The 22,224-nt window shown below is 32.3% G+C and overlaps 4 protein-coding genes across 5 annotated transcripts; 3 read left to right on the top strand and 1 right to left on the bottom strand.

Annotated features, from left to right (window-relative positions):
- The first annotated feature begins 345 nt into the window (after positions 1–345).
- Positions 346–4,434, top strand: LOC145936604 (uncharacterized). Its single transcript, XM_083038936.1, has 4 exons — positions 346–1,120; positions 1,988–2,221; positions 3,105–3,265; positions 3,464–4,434. Exons 1-4 carry the CDS (start codon positions 875–877, stop codon positions 4,077–4,079), a joined length of 1,257 nt encoding a protein of 418 aa, XP_082895062.1. The 5' UTR covers positions 346–874; the 3' UTR covers positions 4,080–4,434.
- A 60-nt stretch (positions 4,435–4,494) lies between these two features.
- Lipt1 (Lipoyltransferase 1) lies at positions 4,495–9,648 on the bottom strand. Its single transcript, XM_083038937.1, has 4 exons — positions 8,904–9,648; positions 8,224–8,331; positions 7,447–7,660; positions 4,495–5,090 (listed from the first exon to the last, which is right to left on the bottom strand). The coding sequence occupies exons 1-4, from the start codon at positions 9,408–9,410 to the stop codon at positions 4,726–4,728; spliced, it is 1,194 nt and encodes a 397-aa protein (XP_082895063.1). The 5' UTR covers positions 9,411–9,648; the 3' UTR covers positions 4,495–4,725.
- Positions 9,649–11,461: 1,813 nt separating this feature from the next.
- LOC145936600 (prolyl endopeptidase-like) lies at positions 11,462–19,433 on the top strand. Of its 2 annotated transcripts, XM_083038918.1 has the most exons (15): positions 11,462–11,899; positions 13,114–13,197; positions 13,282–13,514; positions 14,487–14,606; positions 14,870–15,093; positions 15,163–15,350; positions 15,476–15,701; positions 15,967–16,126; positions 16,211–16,411; positions 16,489–16,671; positions 16,802–16,915; positions 17,107–17,255; positions 17,340–17,552; positions 17,644–17,971; positions 18,072–19,433. In XM_083038918.1, exons 3-15 carry the CDS (start codon positions 13,386–13,388, stop codon positions 18,135–18,137), a joined length of 2,301 nt encoding a protein of 766 aa, XP_082895044.1. In that variant the 5' UTR covers positions 11,462–11,899; positions 13,114–13,197; positions 13,282–13,385; the 3' UTR covers positions 18,138–19,433. The 2 variants fall into 2 exon arrangements, with proteins under 2 accessions (XP_082895044.1, XP_082895045.1); XM_083038919.1 differs by lacking the exons at positions 11,462–11,899; positions 13,114–13,197; positions 13,282–13,514 and adding an exon at positions 13,525–13,671.
- A 129-nt stretch (positions 19,434–19,562) lies between these two features.
- Positions 19,563–20,503, top strand: LOC145936611 (thioredoxin-like protein 4A). The gene is made up of 3 exons (XM_083038941.1): positions 19,563–19,642; positions 19,820–19,954; positions 20,285–20,503. The coding sequence occupies exons 1-3, from the start codon at positions 19,563–19,565 to the stop codon at positions 20,490–20,492; spliced, it is 423 nt and encodes a 140-aa protein (XP_082895067.1). The 3' UTR covers positions 20,493–20,503.
- The last annotated feature ends 1,721 nt before the right edge of the window (positions 20,504–22,224 follow it).

The following is a 22,224-nucleotide window of genomic DNA, read 5'->3' as shown; positions in this document are numbered from 1 at the left end:
AAGCAGTGGTATCAACGCAGAGTACTTTTTTCCTTTTTTTTCCCAACTTACAAAGTTATTTATACTAAAACGGCAAAGGAGAAATAATATAACTTTAACTGAACTATTTTCTCTCTCTCCATTTGATAAGTTGGCAAACTTTATTATATTTCAAAACTTGAGAGGGTTTGCGTCTATTCCACTGTTCCGTTAAAATCGGAACATTATTAAAGATATTCTCAACCGGAGGAATATTTCTGAGTAAGCCACACACACAAATTTATCGCGGTCATTCCTTTCGGTTTGCGATAAAGCATTTTTTTCATAGAAAATAATCCGTTTTATAACAGGACATATCATTGTTTCGTCCGAACTGTACAAGTTTATATGTATAAATGCCTTTTCGAATTTAGAAATATATTGTAAAGAGAAAGGTCATTAGAAAAGTTTATTAAAAGTGTATAATATATATGTTTAAATGTTAAATGTATGGCGAACTCTTTGCTAAGCAGAAAGCCTTGACAAGGGTCTTACATGGGTCTCATTGTTAGACTATACAATCTAAATCTCTACATCATAAATCATGTGAAATCTTAGAATACTGTCTTGCTCGGTTTTTTTTACGAATTAGGCACCCTCTCCAGGTCAATTGTTGTAAATTCCTAAAAAGCATAAAAGTAAAAGCGAATAAGAGAATGCGATGGTATGACGTGTCGCAATATACACATCGCTTTGTCATAGACGTTGGCGAGATAAGATTATGCCAGTGCACGTCAGTTTCGTGTCTCGTGAAGACGAACCGACGATGTGTATCGTGCGCGAAATTGTCAGATACCGATGATGATCCGTCGAAATTATCGAATTTACGTTCTTCGTACAATTTGAGCGGCTTGCCATGGCACGCGAAACATTTAGAATCTTATTTATTGCATTCGTCTTTCAAGTAGTCCTAATTGGTGTTTCGGTGCATTCTTCCGGCAAATGCTCATTGTTGTGTGACTGTGATATTTGGTACGGGTTGCAATACGCCTCATGCATCGGACGCCATCTTTATAGCATTCATACAGGTGTGCCGAGCACCGTGCAAGCTTTGGATTTATCGAATAATTCAATATCTATTTTAAATAATCATGAATTAGCGGTGAGTTTACATATAGACACAAGAGCATTTGTCATTCATTATATTCAACGAATATTTATCAAAGGTTCTGTCGATTTTATTCAAACTCATTTATCCTAATAATAGTTGAAAGGTACCTAAAATAAATAGTTTCATTATATATATGAGTTTCTAAGACATAAAAATATGTGACTCCGAGTTTAGAAGTTTTTATTGAAGATGCCGCCGGGCATCTGTTGTCATTTATACATAATCCTAGAGAATGCACACAGTTAGAATCTGTACTTTTTCAGATAGACCTTTAATATTTTAAGCAAACAGGTCCTTACCTGAAAATTTAGACTTTAGACAAAGAAATTGAGTTGAATATATAAATTCTTTTTAGAGGAAGAAGTTCTCAAGATTCTGAAAGATTATTTTTATAACATGTCTTTTGTAGCGTAAAATAAAACATTCTATACAAGAACTTTTCTTTTTTTTCTTGCAACAAAAGAGCTCTTTTACTACAATAAAACTTTTGTTGTAAGAAAAAAAAAGAAAGAAGTTCTTACATAGAATGTTTTATTAACTCTATGACATTCCATTTTCTAATAAACTTCTTTGAAAATTTTATTAAGAGAGAAGAGCTCTCTCTTTCTCTCTCTCTCTCTCTCTCTCTGTGTTTGTTCTGTTATACTATATGTACTAAACAAAACTATAAATACATTGTAAGATAAACAAAAGAAGAGTAATTATACAAACTTTTTCATATTTTACAATAAATTCATAAATATATAATCAAAAGGTTTTCTTAGTGAAAATTTTCAAGTAAAAGCGTTAATTCCAGAATATTTTTCGCCGGTTGTTTATACAGATATAACATAACATAACATTTCTTACTTATTTTAGGATGCAGGATTGCTGAAACTTAAATATCTTAATCTTTCTATGAATGCAATCAGTGAAATTAGTTTAAATGCTTTCGATGGATTATCCGAATTGACAGTTCTTGATTTATCCCAGAATCACCTTTATTATCTCTTGTCAGATATTTTTATATCAGCAAAGAATTTGCGAATTCTCCGACTGTCAAAAAATAATTTTAATTCTCATATACCGAAGTTGAAGTGTCCTTGGCTCATGGTAATAATAAAAATATCAATTAAAAGCATTATATATAAAAAATGTGTACAATGATTATACATATACATATATATGTATATACAATCATACATGAAATAATCCCGTTTATGAAAAGTACTTATTCGTAAAACATTACACACATGTTATAATTATATTATATATAATATAAAATATGTGTAATATTTCACGAATAAATGTTTTTCACAAACGGATTATTTCAGTGTCAGTATGATATTTTCATTGCAATGAAATTGTAACACATTTATGTACATACATGCTTCTTTTATGTACTTTAAATTTATTTACATAATCGGTTTCGATTATACATTTATTATATATACAGGGCAGGGTGTTAAAACATTAGACCGACTGAAGGGAAATAGAAGATCAAAATAAACATTTTTTGTTAATACAATTTTTCCTTACGACGATTTTAGTTTTATACTACATGCATGGTATAAAATAAGATTTGTGACTTAAATAAACAAACATATAAATCGAAAAATTAAATTGTATTTTAATCTTGAACAAAACACACATATATAAAAAACAAATATATAAAAGTAATACATACTCTTTTTTCTTTTTACAGTAAATGCTCAAAAATTCCTTTATTAACTTTAATATAAAGATGACAAACTGAAAAGTCACAAACTCATATCTCATATCATGTAATATTAAAATTAAACATTGTAGAGAAAATTAATATTAACAAAAAATGTTTATTTTGAAGTCTTCTTTCTTCCTTTAAAGTTTGTCGATCTAATTTTTTAATACCCTGTATACATATATACATATATTTATGGCAATCTAATTCAGTGTTATATAAAAAGATATATATGTACATATATTTTTTATCTAACTTAAATCTCATTTTGCGTAGGATTTAATTCTGAGTTCCTGTCAAATTAGTCACGTACCGATGGATATGTTTATCGGACTTTCGCATCTTCGTAATCTTGATATTTCAAATAATTTGTTAATTCAATTGGACAGCATTGCCTTGGAGAGATTGCAATTTTTAAAAACTCTGTCAATAGAGGGGTGAGACGACAAATTTTATATTCAATTGTTCTAACTAAAGTTCATTTTTATAATTTTCGTAAGTTTATTTTATATAGCATATTATTATATGTATATCTGTAATGTATCAAAAATTTTGAGGACTGAAGTATTATATTTAAATGATCGATATGTTTGTATGTTTTGTTCCTTATATTTGCATGCAGTTTTATTTTTCAGAAATCTCTGGTCCTGTGATAAACTTACGCACGATTTGCAAATATATTTGACTCGTAGGAATATACAATATCATTCAGTATGCATAAAAAATTTAGAGCCAAAGAAATTTGAGAAAATGATTGCCTACAATCCACAGATAAAGCATGAAAAGCATCGGCCCTTGATAACTTTGAATTCAAACATGAAAAAAAACATAACAACAAAGAAGCATCCTGCATTTACACAGATAGACAAGAATACTATTACTACTTGTGTTAATGCGACAAGCAAGGCCAATTTTACGAAAACATTAGATGCTATATCGCCATATTGGTTCTTTGCATTTGGATTTGTACTTGGTAGCGCCTGCGGCATGTTTATGTGTTATATTTGGCTCTCAAGGAGGATATCTTGCTGTCGTGGCTATCGCCGGCGAAGAGACAACGATACTCAAAGAATTTCGTTACTACAAAATTTATGGCAGTTTGAAGATGCTGTCTTCCATGAAGACGCCATATCTTGTCCTGGTACTCCACCGCCACCATATCATGAAGTCATATTGCGACCGGGACTTTATCCATCCGTTACAACAAACTTAAATAATAATGCTGCCACAAACAATATAGGATATAATTAGGTTGTAAATATAACGTTATATTATTATTGATTTATAAAGCGTGTTGATGCATAAATAGAACACGAGATGCTGATAACACTCATTTATCATATATTGTTTACAAAAGAATAAATCTTGCAAAGATTTTCTGAGATAAAATAAATTCTTTTTTAAATTATAAAATTATTCAATGAGTGTTAACGCAATACATGTTATTTCAAACCTTTCTTCATTACAGCAATAAAAAGAAATAATTTAGATTGCTTTTATATGCCAATCGGTGAATTAAGAATTCCAGTTAAAAAATTTATTGCATTTATATAGTAGGCTTAACTCACTATAATAATGCAATCGAAAATTAATATACCTTATACGATGAAAGAATCATGCACATGTTTTATTGTGATATTCTTAATAAATGAATGGAATTAATGAGTGCATTGATATAGTACCTGTATTTTAGAGTAAAAAATTTTTTCTTGTATGTATAAAATATTATATACACATAATACGTTATATGTACATGTATAATACAATTAATATATACAATTAGTATATTAATTTTGTATAATAATTTTAATAACTATATATATAAATATAATTAATATCATGTGTGTTTAAACACAAGAAAACTTTAAACAGACTTATGGCTATCCGAAGTTTCGGGTCATTGTAGCGTAGCCTCATCAAATCTTCTTACATTATTTTCATCTACGCTTTGGATCGTGTTTAATGTAACGATCTTGCCACCAATCTCGGTGATTATATTTTCTGTTACTTCATGATTATATCTCGTACCACGAAGATTGCTAATCACACTCGCATCTTGATCAAAATCGATGGATACTAATCCAGCGGGCAAGCTCATTCGGATTTCCTCCACGATACCGTTTTGTATCTCCAAACTTAAATTTAAGCGATGCATTTTACCATCGTGAGCAGGGACATCGAGCGTACGGGTAACTGTAAATTTCGGTGTCTTGCCGAAATTCCAATCCCAGGAACGAAACTCGCTGATAAACTTATCGATTCCTGTAAATATATAAATCCATCTTATAAAAATATTTTCAATCCGCTTATTAGCTAATTTTAGATATACAGGGTGTCCAATTGTAATGGACCACCCAAAAAATTTTTTTATATTTGATTGTACAACAAAATGTTACAAACAAAAGTTGTTTGATTTAAAGGGGGACAGAAGATAACGCTACTGGCTTTTTTCTGAAAGACGCTTTTCAAGGACATTTGTTTTTTTTTTAATGCAACTACTACAAATTTTTTTATATAAATCGATTCCTCGTAATTTTTGGCATAAAAAGTTATAAGGAAAAAGTTATAGATGGCCAAAAAATGAATAGTTTACGAGATATTTTATATTTAAATTTGACACTATAATGGCACATAAAAACTATAAAATATCTCGTAAAATATTCATATTTCGACGATTTTATCACAATACTTTCATGCATAAAATAATAAAAGGAATCAGTTTGTGTAAAAAAAACACACAGTTGTTTATAAGAAAAAAATATGTAATTTGCATAATAGCTACAAAATATGTAATTTGCTAGTAGCTACATACTTTTCTTTACACCAGTAGATTCCTTTCATTATTTTATGCATGAAAGTATTGTAGTAAAATCGTCAAAAAATAAATATTTTACGAGATATTTCATAATTTATGCAGGGAGGACTGAGGTAAAATGGTGACCTTAAGAAAAAATGCTACAGTTTCTATATTAATTTTGCTTTCTTTCTTAAACTTTGCAAAATTGAAAAGACATTTTCTTTCTCTTTTTAATGGAATGATTAAAAATTGTTTATTATTTTTACTTTTCCGCAAGTCAAAATTTTTCTATATGCCTATATGCATAGAGTTTACCCCAATCCTACGAGTAAAATGGTCCCCTAAAAATATTTTTGATACAGGTAATAATTTCGATTAAATTATATTTATAATTTAAATTTATGTAACAAAAATATATTTTAAGCATTTTTATCAAATAGTGTATCATTAACTTGATGTTGCAAAAAAACTAACAAAATATAGCGCTGAAATTTTAGTTAGGCCTCAGCTTTGTTGCGATTTTGTGCGAAAATGATTTCTAGGCATTTTTGTACTATATCTGTAACAAAAACGCAGAGTAATGCATTAAAAAATTTTTGGGAAAAAGTGATTTCCTAGAAAGAAACGAGGACTGTTCTATTTTTATTAGCAAAATAGCTAAAAAAGACTGCCGTCTTGTGGACTTTCTATACTCATTAAAATATGTAGTACAAAATAGAATCCTATAATAAGAGAGGCGCGATCTTGTTCCTACTTTCTGATTGGTCGATTATAGCCGCCATGTTTAGGCCCGCAAAGTCCCACGTGACCAATGTGTTGTGTTGTTATATACAATTTAAATAAATGCACACTTGTAATCACGGTAAGTAGAAATGTTTTTTCTCTGTTAAATAACTGCAGGAGACTTCACTGATATTGCGATATCCTTATTTGTGCTCAGTAGTACACATATATGCGACCTAATCTCTTCATTCGTGTATCGGATTCTCATCATAATTCGTCTTTTTGCTCCAGTTTGCACTGACATTTACGGGTCTAAGATGACGGCGGTGGCAAGGTGGGGGTAGGGTGGAGGTAGAGTTCGCGCCTCTCTTATTATAGGACTCTAGTATAAAACTGAGTCTTACTAGTCTATCTATAATAACAGTTATACAGTATCTCTTTTAATCAAAACAGGACGTACGTGAAACGAAACAGGAAGCTTACCTTATATCCGATCTCTAAAAAATCGAATTTTTTAAAATCTTATTGCTAAACATATTCAATCGCTTCAGCAAACACTTACGTGATAACAGGATAGAGACAGAAGTAATATAAAATTTTATACGCAGATAACAACACTAATCGGAGAGATAAGTACAGGATACCATTTTACCCCGGGAGACCATTATAGATGGATTTCCCTTACTTTAGTGTCAAATTAAAGTATAAAATATCTCGTAAATTATTCATTTTTTGGTTATCTTACCCTTATAACTTTTTATGCCAAAAATTGCAAGGAATCAATTTATATAAAAAAATTATAGTAGTTCCATTTAAAAAAACAAATAACCTTTAAATGATCTTGAAAAGTGCTCTTCAGAAAAGTCAGTAACGCCATCTTCTGCCCCCCTTCAATCAAACAACTTTTGTTTGAAACATTTTGTTGTACAATCAAAAATAAAAAAGTTTTTGGGGGTAATCAATTAAAATTGGACACCCTGTATATTTTATTATCAATAATCGCAATAGAGTAAGATTACTAAAATTGTTAAAAGAAATAAACTGTTTTCTATTTTTCGATATATTTTTCGAATAATAAGCGTCAATTTCGATACGTACCAGGAAACCAATTTTCAATTGGATTGATATACTGGAAGCCTTTCTGTTGCTGAACGAGATCATATCTTCCATCTTCGAGAACGAGGGCTTTTGTACGCATAAATTCCCAGCCAATAGCGGATAAAAGTTTGTCCATTTGGATATTTCGATTTATGTCGAGCAAATTTTTTATTGTTGAACGTGTAGAAGTCGTCGCATTCGTAACGATGTTATTCTGAAAAAATGCATTAGTCTTAGTCCGTGTTTATATATTCTTTTCATATTTGTATAAATTTGTATAAATCACGAAATTATCATCCGCAAACAATTGTTGTCTGGCGAAATTGTATTTTTTATAACGTATACGCATATATACAGGGTGTCCCAGAATGATAGGGACTAAATTCGTGTGCAGATTCCTGGGATCATTTGGAGACGATTTTTCCTCAGCAAAAATGTCGAGACACCAATAATTTTCGAGTTATAAGCGATTGAAAATAAAGGGTTTTTCGCAAACGAAGCCTTGTGGAAATAAAATAATAATAAATTCACATTCTTCAGTTAATTTCAGGTAGAGTTTACTTTAATAGAATTTTAATTTAAGGCTTAGTTACAAAGATACATGATGGCAAACATTGGAAACATGCAAAAAATAATGACCTCCCTCGACATTTTCGCTAAGGAAAAATCGTCTCCAAATGATCCCAGGAATCTGCGCACGAATTTAGTCTCCATCATTCTGGGACACCCTGTATATTTAAAAAGAATATGTATGCACGTGTCAAAGAAACCTCTTACCTCTTTTCTTTCAAGAATAGAGCTCAAATTGGTTTTATTCACGTCAACTAAAAGCGTGCAATGATGATAAGCATTTGGTTTTCCCAACTTTGCAGCTGTTCCAGATATCTAGTTATAAAAAAAAAAATATGTAGTTAAAAAAATAAACGCAAGGAATTATTTTTTGAATTTCCGGATTCTACTTAAAAGAGATAATCGGTGCGACATTGATAACATTCGGAAACAAATTTTTAAATAAATTTAGGGCGAGCAGATTATAATATTTTGAAACGAGTAAAATCTATTTTAGAGTCATCAATATATTTAAAAAGCATTACATCATTCGTATTTGAACTGGTATTTCGTTATCGCGTTAATTATATAATGATATTGACAGCAGGGTCGGCGCAAAGGTGGGGCGAGCGGGGCGGTCGCCCAGGGCGCCGTTTTTGGGGGGGCGCCATAACGTCGGCAAACGCGATCGAGAAAGCTAGAATGGGGAGGGGGGGGGGCGACTTTTTGGTCCCTTGCCCCGGGCGCCATAATTCCTCAGTCCGGCCCTGATTGACAGTATATTTATTGACCACGTTATATATATACATTTTATATAATTATTTAATAATTTATAAAAATTGTTAAATCACGTATTTCGCGCGAAGAATAAGACGATTTTCTAGCTAACAATAAGTCGTATTAAATACCTTGTAGTCTCCGTCGATTATAATATCCTCGCGTTTGTTGATCTCGCTCTTCAAGCCCCATTGTCGGAACAAGGCATTCGTGATGATGCTTAGATTATATCTTCTATTGTATCTCTCTTTTGGCGTGAAGAAAGTCAAATTGAGATTGCCTTTGTCGTGATAAACGGTACCGCCACCGCTGTTTCGTCGTACCAGAGCAATGTTTTCCTTCTCGGCCGCATGCACGTTACACTCGAGCCAGGGATTCTGATGACGACCGAACACTACGCACGGATCGTTTCTCCACAGGAGCAGCACGTGATGCTTCGAGAAGTCAAAGTTGCGATACAGCCAGTGCTCCAGCGCCAGATTGACGAACACGTCATTGGATTGCGAAATGAACACTGACTTCTTGATCGGGTCGATGTCATTGTTCCCGGGATTATAGGTCGACACGTGTCTGGCTGCTCGTCGAAAACCGTCGAGGCGGCGTCTGGCGACGATGAGCAGTCTGGCGGAGAGAGACATTGCGTGACGTGTAAAAAAGAGAGCCTGTGAAAACTCCTCGATGATCTCCTCGTTGATGCACCAGTCGATTGGCAGCTGCGGACTACCTGGTTAACGTCACCGTGACGTGACTTCCGCCGTCTGTATATCAGTCTTGGTCTGGACGAACCGCGAGATTTTTGAGCCGTGAATTACCTCACGCGCGTCACGTATGTTAGGATCAGCCTTGGCTTAATATATCTCGATTAGGCGATCCCTACTGATGGAGACGTTTCGAGGCGTTGGTCTGGCTCGCGGTGACGGAGATCAGGTAGTCGTGCAGAGCGATGGTCTGGTGCAACCACTTCCACGTCTGGTCCAGGGTGTTGATGCGGTACCGGATACCCAAACAATCTCGACAGTCCTTTTGCATTCCTCCGTGTGCTGACAGTTTGAATCTCAAGTTAAATCCACCCGCGCCGAAAATAAGTTTCCCCGAGGTACCCTGCGCTTTCGTCGATGCCCGTTGCTTTTCACACACTATGCACAAATAACCTTCCTCGTACTCGTCGATGCGTATGTATATACTGACGCGAATATGATCGATTCTCGTCGGCGAATGACGCGGAATAAGACGCGCTGTCGGAGTTTAGATTTTATATGAAGACGACGTACAAGGCCTTCTCTGCTCGCGACAAAGGTAAAGAGAGGGGATCTCGTTTAGCTACTCTCAGAGAGGTTATCTGGGTTCGAGGCACAAAGTACAGCTGATGCGGCGCGTGATGCAAGCACAACTTGTAGATGCTCTCTCTTCGTCTATTCCACCTATCCCCACTCGCGACTGAATTTCAGGCGCGTAAATATCGAGATAAGGGGCCCCCTCCGTCCGCCTTTATTATCTAAAAAAGAGTACGTCTCCGAATCGCGTATTATCACCAGACGTCTTGTTTTGCGATATAGTCTGTCGATTTTAGAGCTATAATACTTGACAGCGCGTAAATGTATAAGAGCGTATGAGAAATAACAAATATTTAGTAGATTCCTTTTTAAAAGACTTAATTAAATTTAATATGTATATATATTATTCTCTCTCTTTTTCTCTCTGTCTCATCATTGATAAAATACTCATAAGAATCGTGCTTAATGTTATTTAATATTGCGGTTAAAATTAGCAGGATGACCAAGCATTTATTTCTCTTTTCTTTTTTCATTTATCGAAAATTAAACAGGAGCTCAGATATATACATATAAGCTTCTTTTAACGATGTTTTATTATATATTTTTAATGATATTTATCAGTGGCGTAACAGTTTTGGCTGGGGCCCTCCCCGCAAAATTTTTTTGGGCCCCCCTCCTACACACACACATATATATAATAAAATTTTTAAATATCATATTTTTAATAAATAAAAAATAAAGCTTTGCCAAAACGAAAATTGAGGCTAAAAATCCCCGGCCAGCGGGCCCCCCTAAGTCGCGGGCCCCCCCGCATTGCAGGCTCTGCGGGCCCGGCAGTTATGCCTATATTATTTATTCGGTCAAATTACGTTAATTCGATTTGAATTGCTAGAATTGATACGAGTCAACAAAATTTGTTGATTTTTATTCTACGTAATCACAAACTTAAAATTAAAATCAATTATGTCTTTAAACCTCGAAGAAAGTACAATTATTAGGAATTTTTAATCAGACTTAATCAATATACAAAAGCTCTGAAGTTTCAATAAAATTTTGCCATACTAAGGCGATTTATATGCATATAGAAATAAAAAAATATAACGCTTTCAGAAATATTGAAAAAAAATTAAGCATGCCGTCCCAACAAGATGCGTTACATCTTACATCATTGTCAATATTAAATAACTTTAACAGAATTAAAATAAAAAAAAAACTATTTTTTAATGCTATATGACTCTAACTTTCGTAATTCTATATTTATTAATGCTATCGGAATTATCTGTATAGATTTATATGTATACATTTCGACTTATAAAATACTATAAACTACAGTAATATATAATATATAATCCGCTTAATCGATTATGGATGTCGCAAGAAACATTGTATCAGTTGTCGCGTTACTTCGAGCTCTGGCAAACGCATTTAAATCTTTTTTTTTTACTATTATTCCCTCTTTATTTATAACATACTTAATGCCGAGATATCGCGACTACGATATATTCCGTGTATGTACAATGTACAACATACAATGTGGTGCTTTGGACCATTCGCGCAAAGTCGTTTACGTGTCAACTATCGCATACTCCGCGAGCGAGGGCTATTGAGGTCCGCTGATAAACTGAAAGATAAGCAGGGTATTACTCTTCCGTCCCCCCCATGGATAGGCGCAATGCGCCGACGTTGAAATCACATACACATATGGCACGCACGAGAAATAAGAAAAAGGATAAGATTTGCAGGTCAATGTATGTATCGTTTCTCGATACTCGTCGCGTTATTAACATATGATCAGTGATCAGTTCATCATCTGAGGACCCTATGGCATATGTTTGTCAGAATAATTCTATTAGGTTGGTGCAAAAATAATATCGGTTTTTGTAATTTTAAATTTTAGCGCTTTATTTTGTCATAAAGTTTGATTCAACTCTATATGTTCATATTATATACCATGTTAAAAAATCAAAATGATCCAGATTAAAATGATCCTTTTCATTCAAATGAAATTCAGTGAAATTTCAGATTTGATCAATCACAGCGCAGGATCATTTTAATCTGAATCTATAGGTCTGTTATTCTTTTTAGCTGAACCAAACTGGAACTGGCTGCACTAGTTCAGAGTTTATCTTTTTCCTTCAAATGTAGAGTGAAAAAAATACCCTCTCCTCTGAACTAGTGCAGCCAGTTCAGTTTGGTTCAGCTAAAAAAAACAGACCTATTTTGATTCTATGTCAATTTGTTATGGTTATATATTGATGTTAATTTGTGGTCATTACTGAAGTTTAAACTAATATTGAAACAGAAATGGGAAAACGGACAAATTCGAGTATTTTTTTAAAAATATGAATTTAAACTAAGCCGTAAAGCAGCGGAACCGACTCGCAATATCAACGATGCATTCGGCGAAGGAACCGTTAATGAATGTATACAGTGCAACATTGATTTAAAAAATTTCGAAAAAAAGTTCAAAAAAAAATTCAAATTATTAAATCGAATAGGTCCAATATATTGTTCCACCGTAACACTCAACCACATGTCTCACAAATGACGCTAAAAAAATTAAATGAATAGCTACGAACAGCTACGAAATTCTGCACTCACCCAGCATATTCACCGGATTTTTCGCCAACTGATTCACACTTATTCAAACATCTTGACAGTTTCTTGTAGGAGAGAAAATCTATATACATTGATCGTATACTAATCATCGTAAAAATTAAGAGAGCTAATATTGATAATTAATTCAATCATTTGCATTATACACAGATGCGAATAATGATGCGAGTGTAAAGGAATTAGCGAAATCGTTAATTTAAAAATAATTAATAATTTTTTTAAATTCTTTCTCTTTATAAAAAAGTTGATATAATATTATATATATACATAGTAAAAATATTTTTGTCTATATATAATGTTAATTAAATAAATATAAATAAATATAAAAAGTATAAAAAGAGAAACAATAAAGCCTAAAAATACTGTTGTTTCTTTTTTATAGAAAATAAAAATTTATTATTATAAAAAATAATTATATATATATATATATAATTTATTTTATTTTTTATAGGAAAAAATATAAATCAAACATCACCTCGCAACATAAAGAGCGCTCAAATTATACCGCGCAGAATGGAAATGAAGCAATAAACAAGTTACGTCGACACGTGATCATTGGCCGCATTCAGCAGACTCAACCGCTAAGTAGCAATCGAACGTGATTGGTTTCTACTTTCAGAGCCAGCCAATCAGCATCGAATGACATCGGAAAATTGCTCAACTGTTGAGTCTGCTGAATGCGGCCATTGATCATATGTGTGTGAAAAGGAACCGACGAGCGTGATGATACGCATGTTGAACAGATTCCGATGCTGTGGGATACTCAAAAATCTCAACGTCGCAATGGGGACCGTCAGTAATTACGGAGATTTACAATCGACACGTTGCGTGACATTTAATACATCCGTATCTGTGAGAATAATTTATTACCGAACTGTAAAAAAACGCATCCTCTCTCCGTCCTTTTTTCACACGCGTTACTATCTGTCACCGTGCAGTCGCCCACACATGTGTGTATGTGTCATTCTACTGCATGCTCCGATGTAGAATACGGTACTCTGTACAAGCGGTAATAAAAAATGGTTCATACATATATACATATGTATACTTATATGTATACTGTCATACACGACAGGTCCGTATTTATAGTCGTTTCTCAAATTTCAAGAGCGTTTCAGGTTAGATAGATTTTATGTTTTGAGATACGGACACGGTTCAATATATATATAGTTACATTTTAATTAAAGATCAATTAAAATTTTTAACTTAAATTTTCTCGAATATCTCTATACTGATTGTGAATCGAGGTTACGAACGAAATCAAATTAATTTTCAAGATTTATCTATTAAATTAAAAAATAAACCATATATCATGTCTCAATACACACACAACACAAGCTGATTTAGCTGAGTTTCTCAGCAGAATCAGGACTATAAATACGGAATATCCGAATATCTATGATATCCGGACCATTGTTAGTTAAAACGGAACATATATATGTAGTTCCAGTGTTATATATGGTATATTGACTTTTTCTTCTAGTGTCTGTAATCGGATAAACGTCGCGACGATCACGTGATCTTGACTTACGTCTTTTTGTACACTTTTTGCGCTGAAAAGAAGAATTTACAATTCGTGATTAACCGAGACAAAATCTAATCCATCAGTTCGCATTGTCAGAACGATTATTTCGCTTTTAGTTTGACTGTATATACAATAGAAGCGCCGGAACGTATCGACGCCCGGGGTGTCAGTTCGGCTCGCGTGATTCAACATTTGTCCTCATTCCTCATTTGGCTCCCCTGCTGATTGAGATTGACGTGTGTGGAAAGAGGTTCCGCGCGCGTGTAAATATCATTAGCGAAGTTTCGGTATATATTTAGGCGGCGAGTTGTCGTGCACAGAAGAACACTGAGCAAAACACGAACGAGATTATGACGAGAATACAGTATCCTGAGGCGCGCAAGGATGAAAGCGTCGTCGATGATTATCACGGCGTTGAGGTTAGAATGCATCTTGATGTAAAATTTATGTCGTTAAATTTTGAAAATATTTATTCGCTTAACCATAAAGAATGTTTGACTCTTCATATTTGATGGATCTTGAATAACGATTAGTCTTTACATGAAGATACTAAAGGCATTTTTTTGGTATAAATAAAATGTAAATATTTCAATCTATATATTTTAAGAAAAGTCTATATATATATAGTTTATAAATTTGTAGTTTCTGTATTATACGAAGGATATATATTTTTTATTTTTAGATAGTAGATCCCTATAGATGGCTGGAAGATCCAGACTCGGTGGAAACAAAAGCCTTTGTCGATGCTCAAAATGCTATCACTAAGCCATATTTGGCTGGGTGTAAACCACGTGACAATATTCACGATCGATTGAAACAATTGTGGGATTTTCCAAAATATTCATGCCCTGCCAATCATGGTGGAAAATATTACTTTTATAAAAATACCGGTTTACAAAACCAAAGGTACAATGTGTGATACATGTTTCCGTATGTAAATTTATAAACAGGTTTTAAGTTAATAAATCATTGCAGTGTTTTATATGTACAAGATACTCTTGAAAGTGAACCAAGGGTATTTCTGGATCCTAATACCTTTTCTGAAGATGGTACTGTTGCAATTACCAGTAGCAGTTTTAGTGAAGATGGTAACATTTTCGCATACGGATTATCTAAGAGTGGTTCCGATTGGAGTACTATCCATTTTCTGAATGCACAGACTGGTAAGATAATGCAAAATATCTGAAAAATTCTTGTAGTTCTAGACTCTTAATTTAATATTTTAATTGTTATATTTTATATATATATATATATATATATATATAATAAAATTGTTTTATTTATATAGGTGAAAAATATCCAGAAATTTTGGAAAAAGTAAAATTCTCACCTATTACATGGACTCATGATAATCGTGGCATTTTTTATGGACAATATCGAGATCAACAAGGAAAAACAGATGGTTCAGAAACATTAGGTAATCAAAATCAAAAACTATGCTATCACATTGTTGGTACGTCGCAATCAGATGATGTTATTGCAATTGAGTTTCCTGAAGAACCATTGTGGAGGATGTGAGTTCTGCAATTTCAGTTTCTAAATTATTTCATAATACTATACTATGAAATGTTATATTTAGACATTTAAAAATGTAAGATATATTGTACACAAATTTTGCAAATCTTAATATATCCAGCTATATTCAGATTCGCTAATATTCAAAATTTAATTTTATATATAACATATAAGTATATAAAAAAAAATTGCTATATGAACAAATTGTAGACCATTTTGATTTTTTTATACATATACTTGACATGCGTATTTTTGACTTATTAGAGGTGCAGAAGTATCTGATTGTGGCAACTGGCTCATTGTTACTCCTCTGAAGGACTGCAGAGATAATTTAGTGTATTTTACTCCATTAAAAGCTGGAATGGACATAGATAATAACTTGCCATTGACACAGGTTGTTGGTAAACTTGAAGCTGACTATGAAGTTAGTAGTAAATACTTGGCTCTTTCTAAAATGTATTTGTTAGTTGTAACTTTTATATACTATTGCTATCTTATTTATTTTTAGTACATAACCAATGTTGGTACCAAAGCTGTGTTTCGCACAAATAAAAATGCACCTAACTACAAGTTAATAGCTATAGATTTGTTAGATTATGGACAAGATAAATGGGTTGATCTATTGCCAGAACATCCTGAGAATGTATTGGATTGGGCTGATGCTGTAGATGAAGACAAATTCGTTGCTTGTTATATACAAGATGTTAAGGTAAATATACATATGTACAAAATATGTTTATAGTAATGGTTTGTAATAATAAATATTGATAATTAAATCTTTTATAGAATATTTTGCAACTGCATTGTTTAAAAACTGGTAACGTAATCAGAACGTTCCCTCTTGATCTTGGTACTGTTGTCGGATTCTCAGGCGAGAAGAAATATTCCGAAATATTTTATCAATTTACATCATTTCTAACCCCTGGCATCATATATACTATCGATTTGAAAAAAGATAAGGAACCACGAGTTAGTATATATCTATCTTTTTAAAAATATATAAACAAATATGATATTTCACATACAATAGAGAATTTTTTATTAAGTTTTTTTTTATAGTTCTAAATTGATTAAATAATTTATATTTTTGTTTTTATAGGTATTACGAGAAATTAAAGTGAAAGATTTTGATGCAAATTTATATAAAACTAGTCAAATATTTTATCCAAGCAAGGATGGTACAAAAATTCCCATGTTTATAGTAACAAAGAGTGTATGTATATTAAAAAAAAACATTTTAATAAAATATTGAACTTGTATTATAAATATGGCTTGTGAGCATTTAATAAATAGAAACTTAAGAATGTTTGAAGACTACTAAATTTATGTATGTATTTTAGCTTTGCATGTTTTTTTCTCGTTATTAGAGTATTAAAAATTATCATTGAAATTATTTAATTATAGGATGCTGTATTGAATGGAACTATGCCAGCCTTACTTTATGGTTACGGTGGTTTTAATGCAAGTATTCAACCTACATTCAGTGTTACAAGACTTGTCTTTATACAGCATTTTAATGGAGTACTTGCCATTGCTAATGTTCGTGGAGGAGGGTATGTAAAAACATAGAATACAGAGAAAATCTCTATAAAATAATAGTTTACATGTATGAAACATGTGGCATTCTTTTGTTATAGTGAATATGGAGAAAGATGGCATAATGCAGGACGCTTTTTCAATAGGCAGAATGTATTTGATGATTTTCAATACGCAGCAAAATATCTTGTAGAAAATGGATACACTACTTCGGCAAAATTGACGATTCAAGGTGGCAGTAATGGTGGCCTGGCTGTTGCTGTATGCATAAATCAGAGACCTGATTTATTCGGTGCAGCTATAGCTCAAGTGGGGTCAGTTGATATATTTTTATTATCTTTGTAATTGTCATGCATACATGATACGTTTAATAATAAATTATTTAAATCTTTTTGATAATTACAGAGTTATGGATATGTTGCGTTTCCATAAATTTACTATTGGTTCTGCTTGGGTTTCGGATTATGGAAGTTCGGACGATCTCAAGCATTTCCAGAATTTATTGAAATATTCACCTTTACATAATGTAAGAGTACCTCCAGATGACGTACAATATCCGGCAACATTGCTTTTGACTGCTGATCACGATGATCGCGTCGTACCGTTGCATACTCTTAAACTAATAGCAACTCTTCAGCATACACTTGGAAATGTACCAAAACAGAAACATCCAATACTCGCAAGAATAGATACTAAGGCGGGTCATGGAGGTGGAAAACCAACCATGAAAGTGGTAAGTATTTCTGTAAAACAATTTATATTTAAAACATATATACACACGATTGATTTTATTCAAAAAAGTATCAGATAACAGGGAGAATATTCTATTTTAGATTGAAGAAAGTACCGACATCTTATCATTTGTCGCACAATCCTTGGGTTTAGAATTTAAATCATAATTAACGGAGGTCAAAAGAAATGTAAGTTACAACATATTTTACATAAATCATTTTTAAAAAAATCGAAGGATTGTAATGTGATGATGTTTAAAAGCGCTTATGAGATTATCATGTGTATTGCAATATATTGTTGCAAATTCATTTGATATGCTTCAATTGCAAATTCTTTTATAATAATAATAATAATAATAATAATATTGTGTCCTTATTGTCGAATAAAAACGACGAAATTTATACTTTATGATAATGTATTACGGTGTATTCTTGTTTCGTTCAAAGTATAATATGCGCCGAATAAAATGTCAAGTGATTGTTTTAATTTTAATATTTAACAGTTAAGGCCGTGCCGGACAAATTCTAAAAAACATTTTTTTATTCTGAATTTCCTTTTTCTTCATCCTATAAGGAAACTGCAAGATATTAAGATCGATCAATACTGTTTTATATATATATATATATATATATATATATATATATATATATATATATATATGTATATGTCCTACTGACCTATAGAAATTTGATGGGTCTTTACATTTATGGAACCCATTGATTTGTATTGTCTCACACCTTAAAGCAAAGTTATACGGAATGATATAATAAATAAGCATATTTACAATGGATGATATTGAACAGTCGTATCGCATTTTTTCTTTTTTCTCGCCATTTAATTTCCAATATGATATATAACATTTTAGATTCGTGAGACTTTGTTCCAATCTTACCACTATTGTCTGTTACATTTCTTTTTTGGAATCTCGTTTTGACCAAGGAAAGAGATTTTAGATTGATTCCAGAGACTCTATAGATACGGGGCGGAGCTATTGTGTTTTTTTACTGGAACAAATAAATGTGTATAATTTTAATGATGTATTATATTAAATAGTAATGGAATAAAAATATAAGAGTAGTTTTGCAATATAGAACCTCGATTTTTACAAAATGAGTTTTTTTAATTAGAATATAGATTTTTTTTAGGAAAACATAAAATTTGTTTCAATGTGTATTGTCCGCTGCCGCTATTTGCGGCCGCGTCATCGTTGCGTGCGCATCCAGCGCCTGCGTGCGTATTCCCTTCTTAGCTAACTATTGGCTCAGCGACAAGCGAGCGCTCCGCATTGGAGCTCGAGAGTCACGTGACCCGGAAAGCCGGGTTTCTGGCGGCGTGTGCAGTGTGCAGCATGTACAGGGTACAGGGGACTCGTGTTCCGGTAGTGAAGCAGAAAAGACAATGATAAGTAAGCACCTGTTGCGTCAGTGAGACGTTTCGTGTTAAATAGACGAAGTCTAAATACATGTTGAACTCGACTGGACTTGGTTTTCCTTGGCTGTCCCGTTTTAATCCTGCCTAACCCGCTCAACACTCCTTACACTTGGATACTTGAATTTTACGTATATACAGATGTATATATAAAATATCTCAAAATGTCTTACATGCTATCGCATTTGGAAAACTGCTATCAAGTCGATCAAGCTATTTTGTCGGAAGAAGATAGAGTCGTGGTGAGTTTTTCTAATGTGATATATATTTTTTAAAATTATTTATTCGATAGAGAAATAGAGAATTTTTGCAACACAAAGATTAATCCAAGAATTTGCACGCGTGTAAAATTGAAAAATGACATTTAAAATATATAAAATATTGATAAAATAATAAAATAACATTTTTTTAGGTTATTCGCTTTGGGCTTTGGGCACGATTGGGATCCAATGTGTATGAAAATGGATGAAGTACTCTATAATATTGCAGAGAAAGTGAAAAATTTTGCTGTTATTTACTTGGTCGACATTACAAAAGTACCAGATTTTAATAAAATGTACGTATGAATTTAGCTATATGACCAACAATTCATTTTGTGAAGCAACGATTATAACTAATTTACAACAAATAAGTTATTTTAAATATAAATAATATAACGTCTATAATATAAGTAATATAAATATTATTTAGGTTATTTTAAATTTAATTAAAGAAAAATTTAAAATAAAAAAAATATGAATAATAAAAAAAAGAGTAATTTAGAATAATTAAAGAAAAGAGATTATTCATTAATTAATCTTAATCAAAATGAATTATAATAATAATGATAATAATGATATATAAAATGTAATGTATGATGTAATAATTCATAATATCTTTTTTATAGGTATGAACTGTATGATCCATGTACGGTGATGTTTTTCTTCAGGAACAAACATATTATGATAGATTTGGGAACAGGAAATAATAACAAGATAAACTGGACACTGGAAGATAAGCAGGAAATGATAGATATCCTTGAAACTGTTTATCGAGGTGCTCGAAAAGGTCGAGGTTTGGTGGTTTCACCTAAAGATTATTCTACTAAGTATTGATATTAATTTATTTAGGGGTAATATTTCGATATTATTATTGACAAAACTATTAATATTTTTGTCAATAATAATATCGAAATATTACCCCTAAATAAATTAATATCAATACTTAGTAGAATAATCTTTAGGTGAAACCACCAAACCTCGACCTTTTCGAGCATCTCGATAAACAGTTTCAAGGATATCTATCATTTCCTGCTTATCTTCCAGTGTCCAGTTTATCTTGTTATTATTTCCAGTGCCCAAATCTATCATAATATGTTTGTTCCTGAAGAAAAACATCACCGTACATGGATCATACAGTTCATACCTATAAAAAAGATATTATGAATTATTACATCATACATTACATTTTATATATCATTATTATCATTATTATTATTACAATTCATTTTGATTAAGATTAATTAATGAATAACCTCTTTTCTTTAATTATTCTAAATTACTCTTTTTTTTATTATTCATATTTTTTTTATTTTAAATTTTTCTTTAATTAAATTTAAAATAACCTAAATAATATTTATATTACTTATATTATAGACGTTATATTATTTATATTTAAAATAACTTATTTGTTGTAAATTAGTTATAATCGTTGCTTCACAAAATGAATTGTTGGTCATATAGCTAAATTCATACGTACATTTTATTAAAATCTGGTACTTTTGTAATGTTGACCAAGTAAATAACAGCAAAATTTTTCACTTTCTCTGCAATATTATAGAGTACTTCATCCATTTTCATATACATTGGATCCCAATCGTGCCCAAAGCGCAAAGCGAATAACCTAAAAAAAATGTTATTTTATTATTTTATCAATATTTTATATATTTTAAATGTCATTTTTCAATTTTACATGCGTGCAAATTCTTGGATTAATCTTTGTGTTGCAAAAATTCTCTATTTCTCTATCGAATAAATAATTTAAAAAAATATATATCACATTAGAAAAACTCACCACGACTTATCTTCTTCCGACAAAATGGCTTGATCGACTTGATAGTCGTTTTCCAAATGCGATAGTGAAAGCGGCGCGGCAATGCGCAAGACCGATGCGCAATACACACCACAGTCAGCATTAGAGTCCCCGTACGATGCTGCCACCGGAAATCAACCGGGTGACCGAAAAGCATGCGCACGCCAGGAGAGAGCGACCAACACGGTACCCGCGAAACCGTAGCGAGCGAAGAGGCACTCTCCTTACGGACACGTTAGCAAGTAGACATAAATTGTATAACGCGAGAGTCTTTGAGCTTTATTAGCACTTAGAATTATTCAGTGATCTTTGTATTCAGATCTATCTTTTATAATAAACCATTCTTTGTATCTTATACAGTAACACAGTTTTCTTAAAGCGTTCCATCAATCCATAAATACTGAAACCTTCCGTCTGCAATTCACCGTTGAGTTTCCTTCACCCTAGCTCAATCCATCTCTGAAATCAAACATCATTATTACAACTCAGAAATGGGATAGCTTACGGGATTGCTACGGATAAAACCGAACCGAATGAGATAAAGAAACGCGAACGTATTAGAATCTTTGAATATAGTGCGTGTATGGTAAGAACGCGCGCACAGGAATCAATGGATCGGTCGAAGCTAGAAAAGCTCACACAGGAGCAGCTTAAAGATGAAGCGAAGAAGTACAGTCTTCCAACCACGGGCAATTGGAACACCCTTATCGACACGATCACGAACCACCTAGAGCAACACAGTCCAGTACAGGAGTT

This window comes from Prenolepis imparis, unplaced genomic scaffold, assembly GCF_030444845.1.
Source record: "Prenolepis imparis isolate NDT839.2.m4 unplaced genomic scaffold, iyPreImpa1.0 SCAF_5, whole genome shotgun sequence".
In the NCBI taxonomy this organism is placed as follows: Eukaryota; Metazoa; Arthropoda; class Insecta; order Hymenoptera; family Formicidae; genus Prenolepis; species Prenolepis imparis.
The sequence above is the reverse complement of the archived record's forward strand: the minus strand, read 5'-3'. Positions and strand labels throughout refer to the sequence as shown.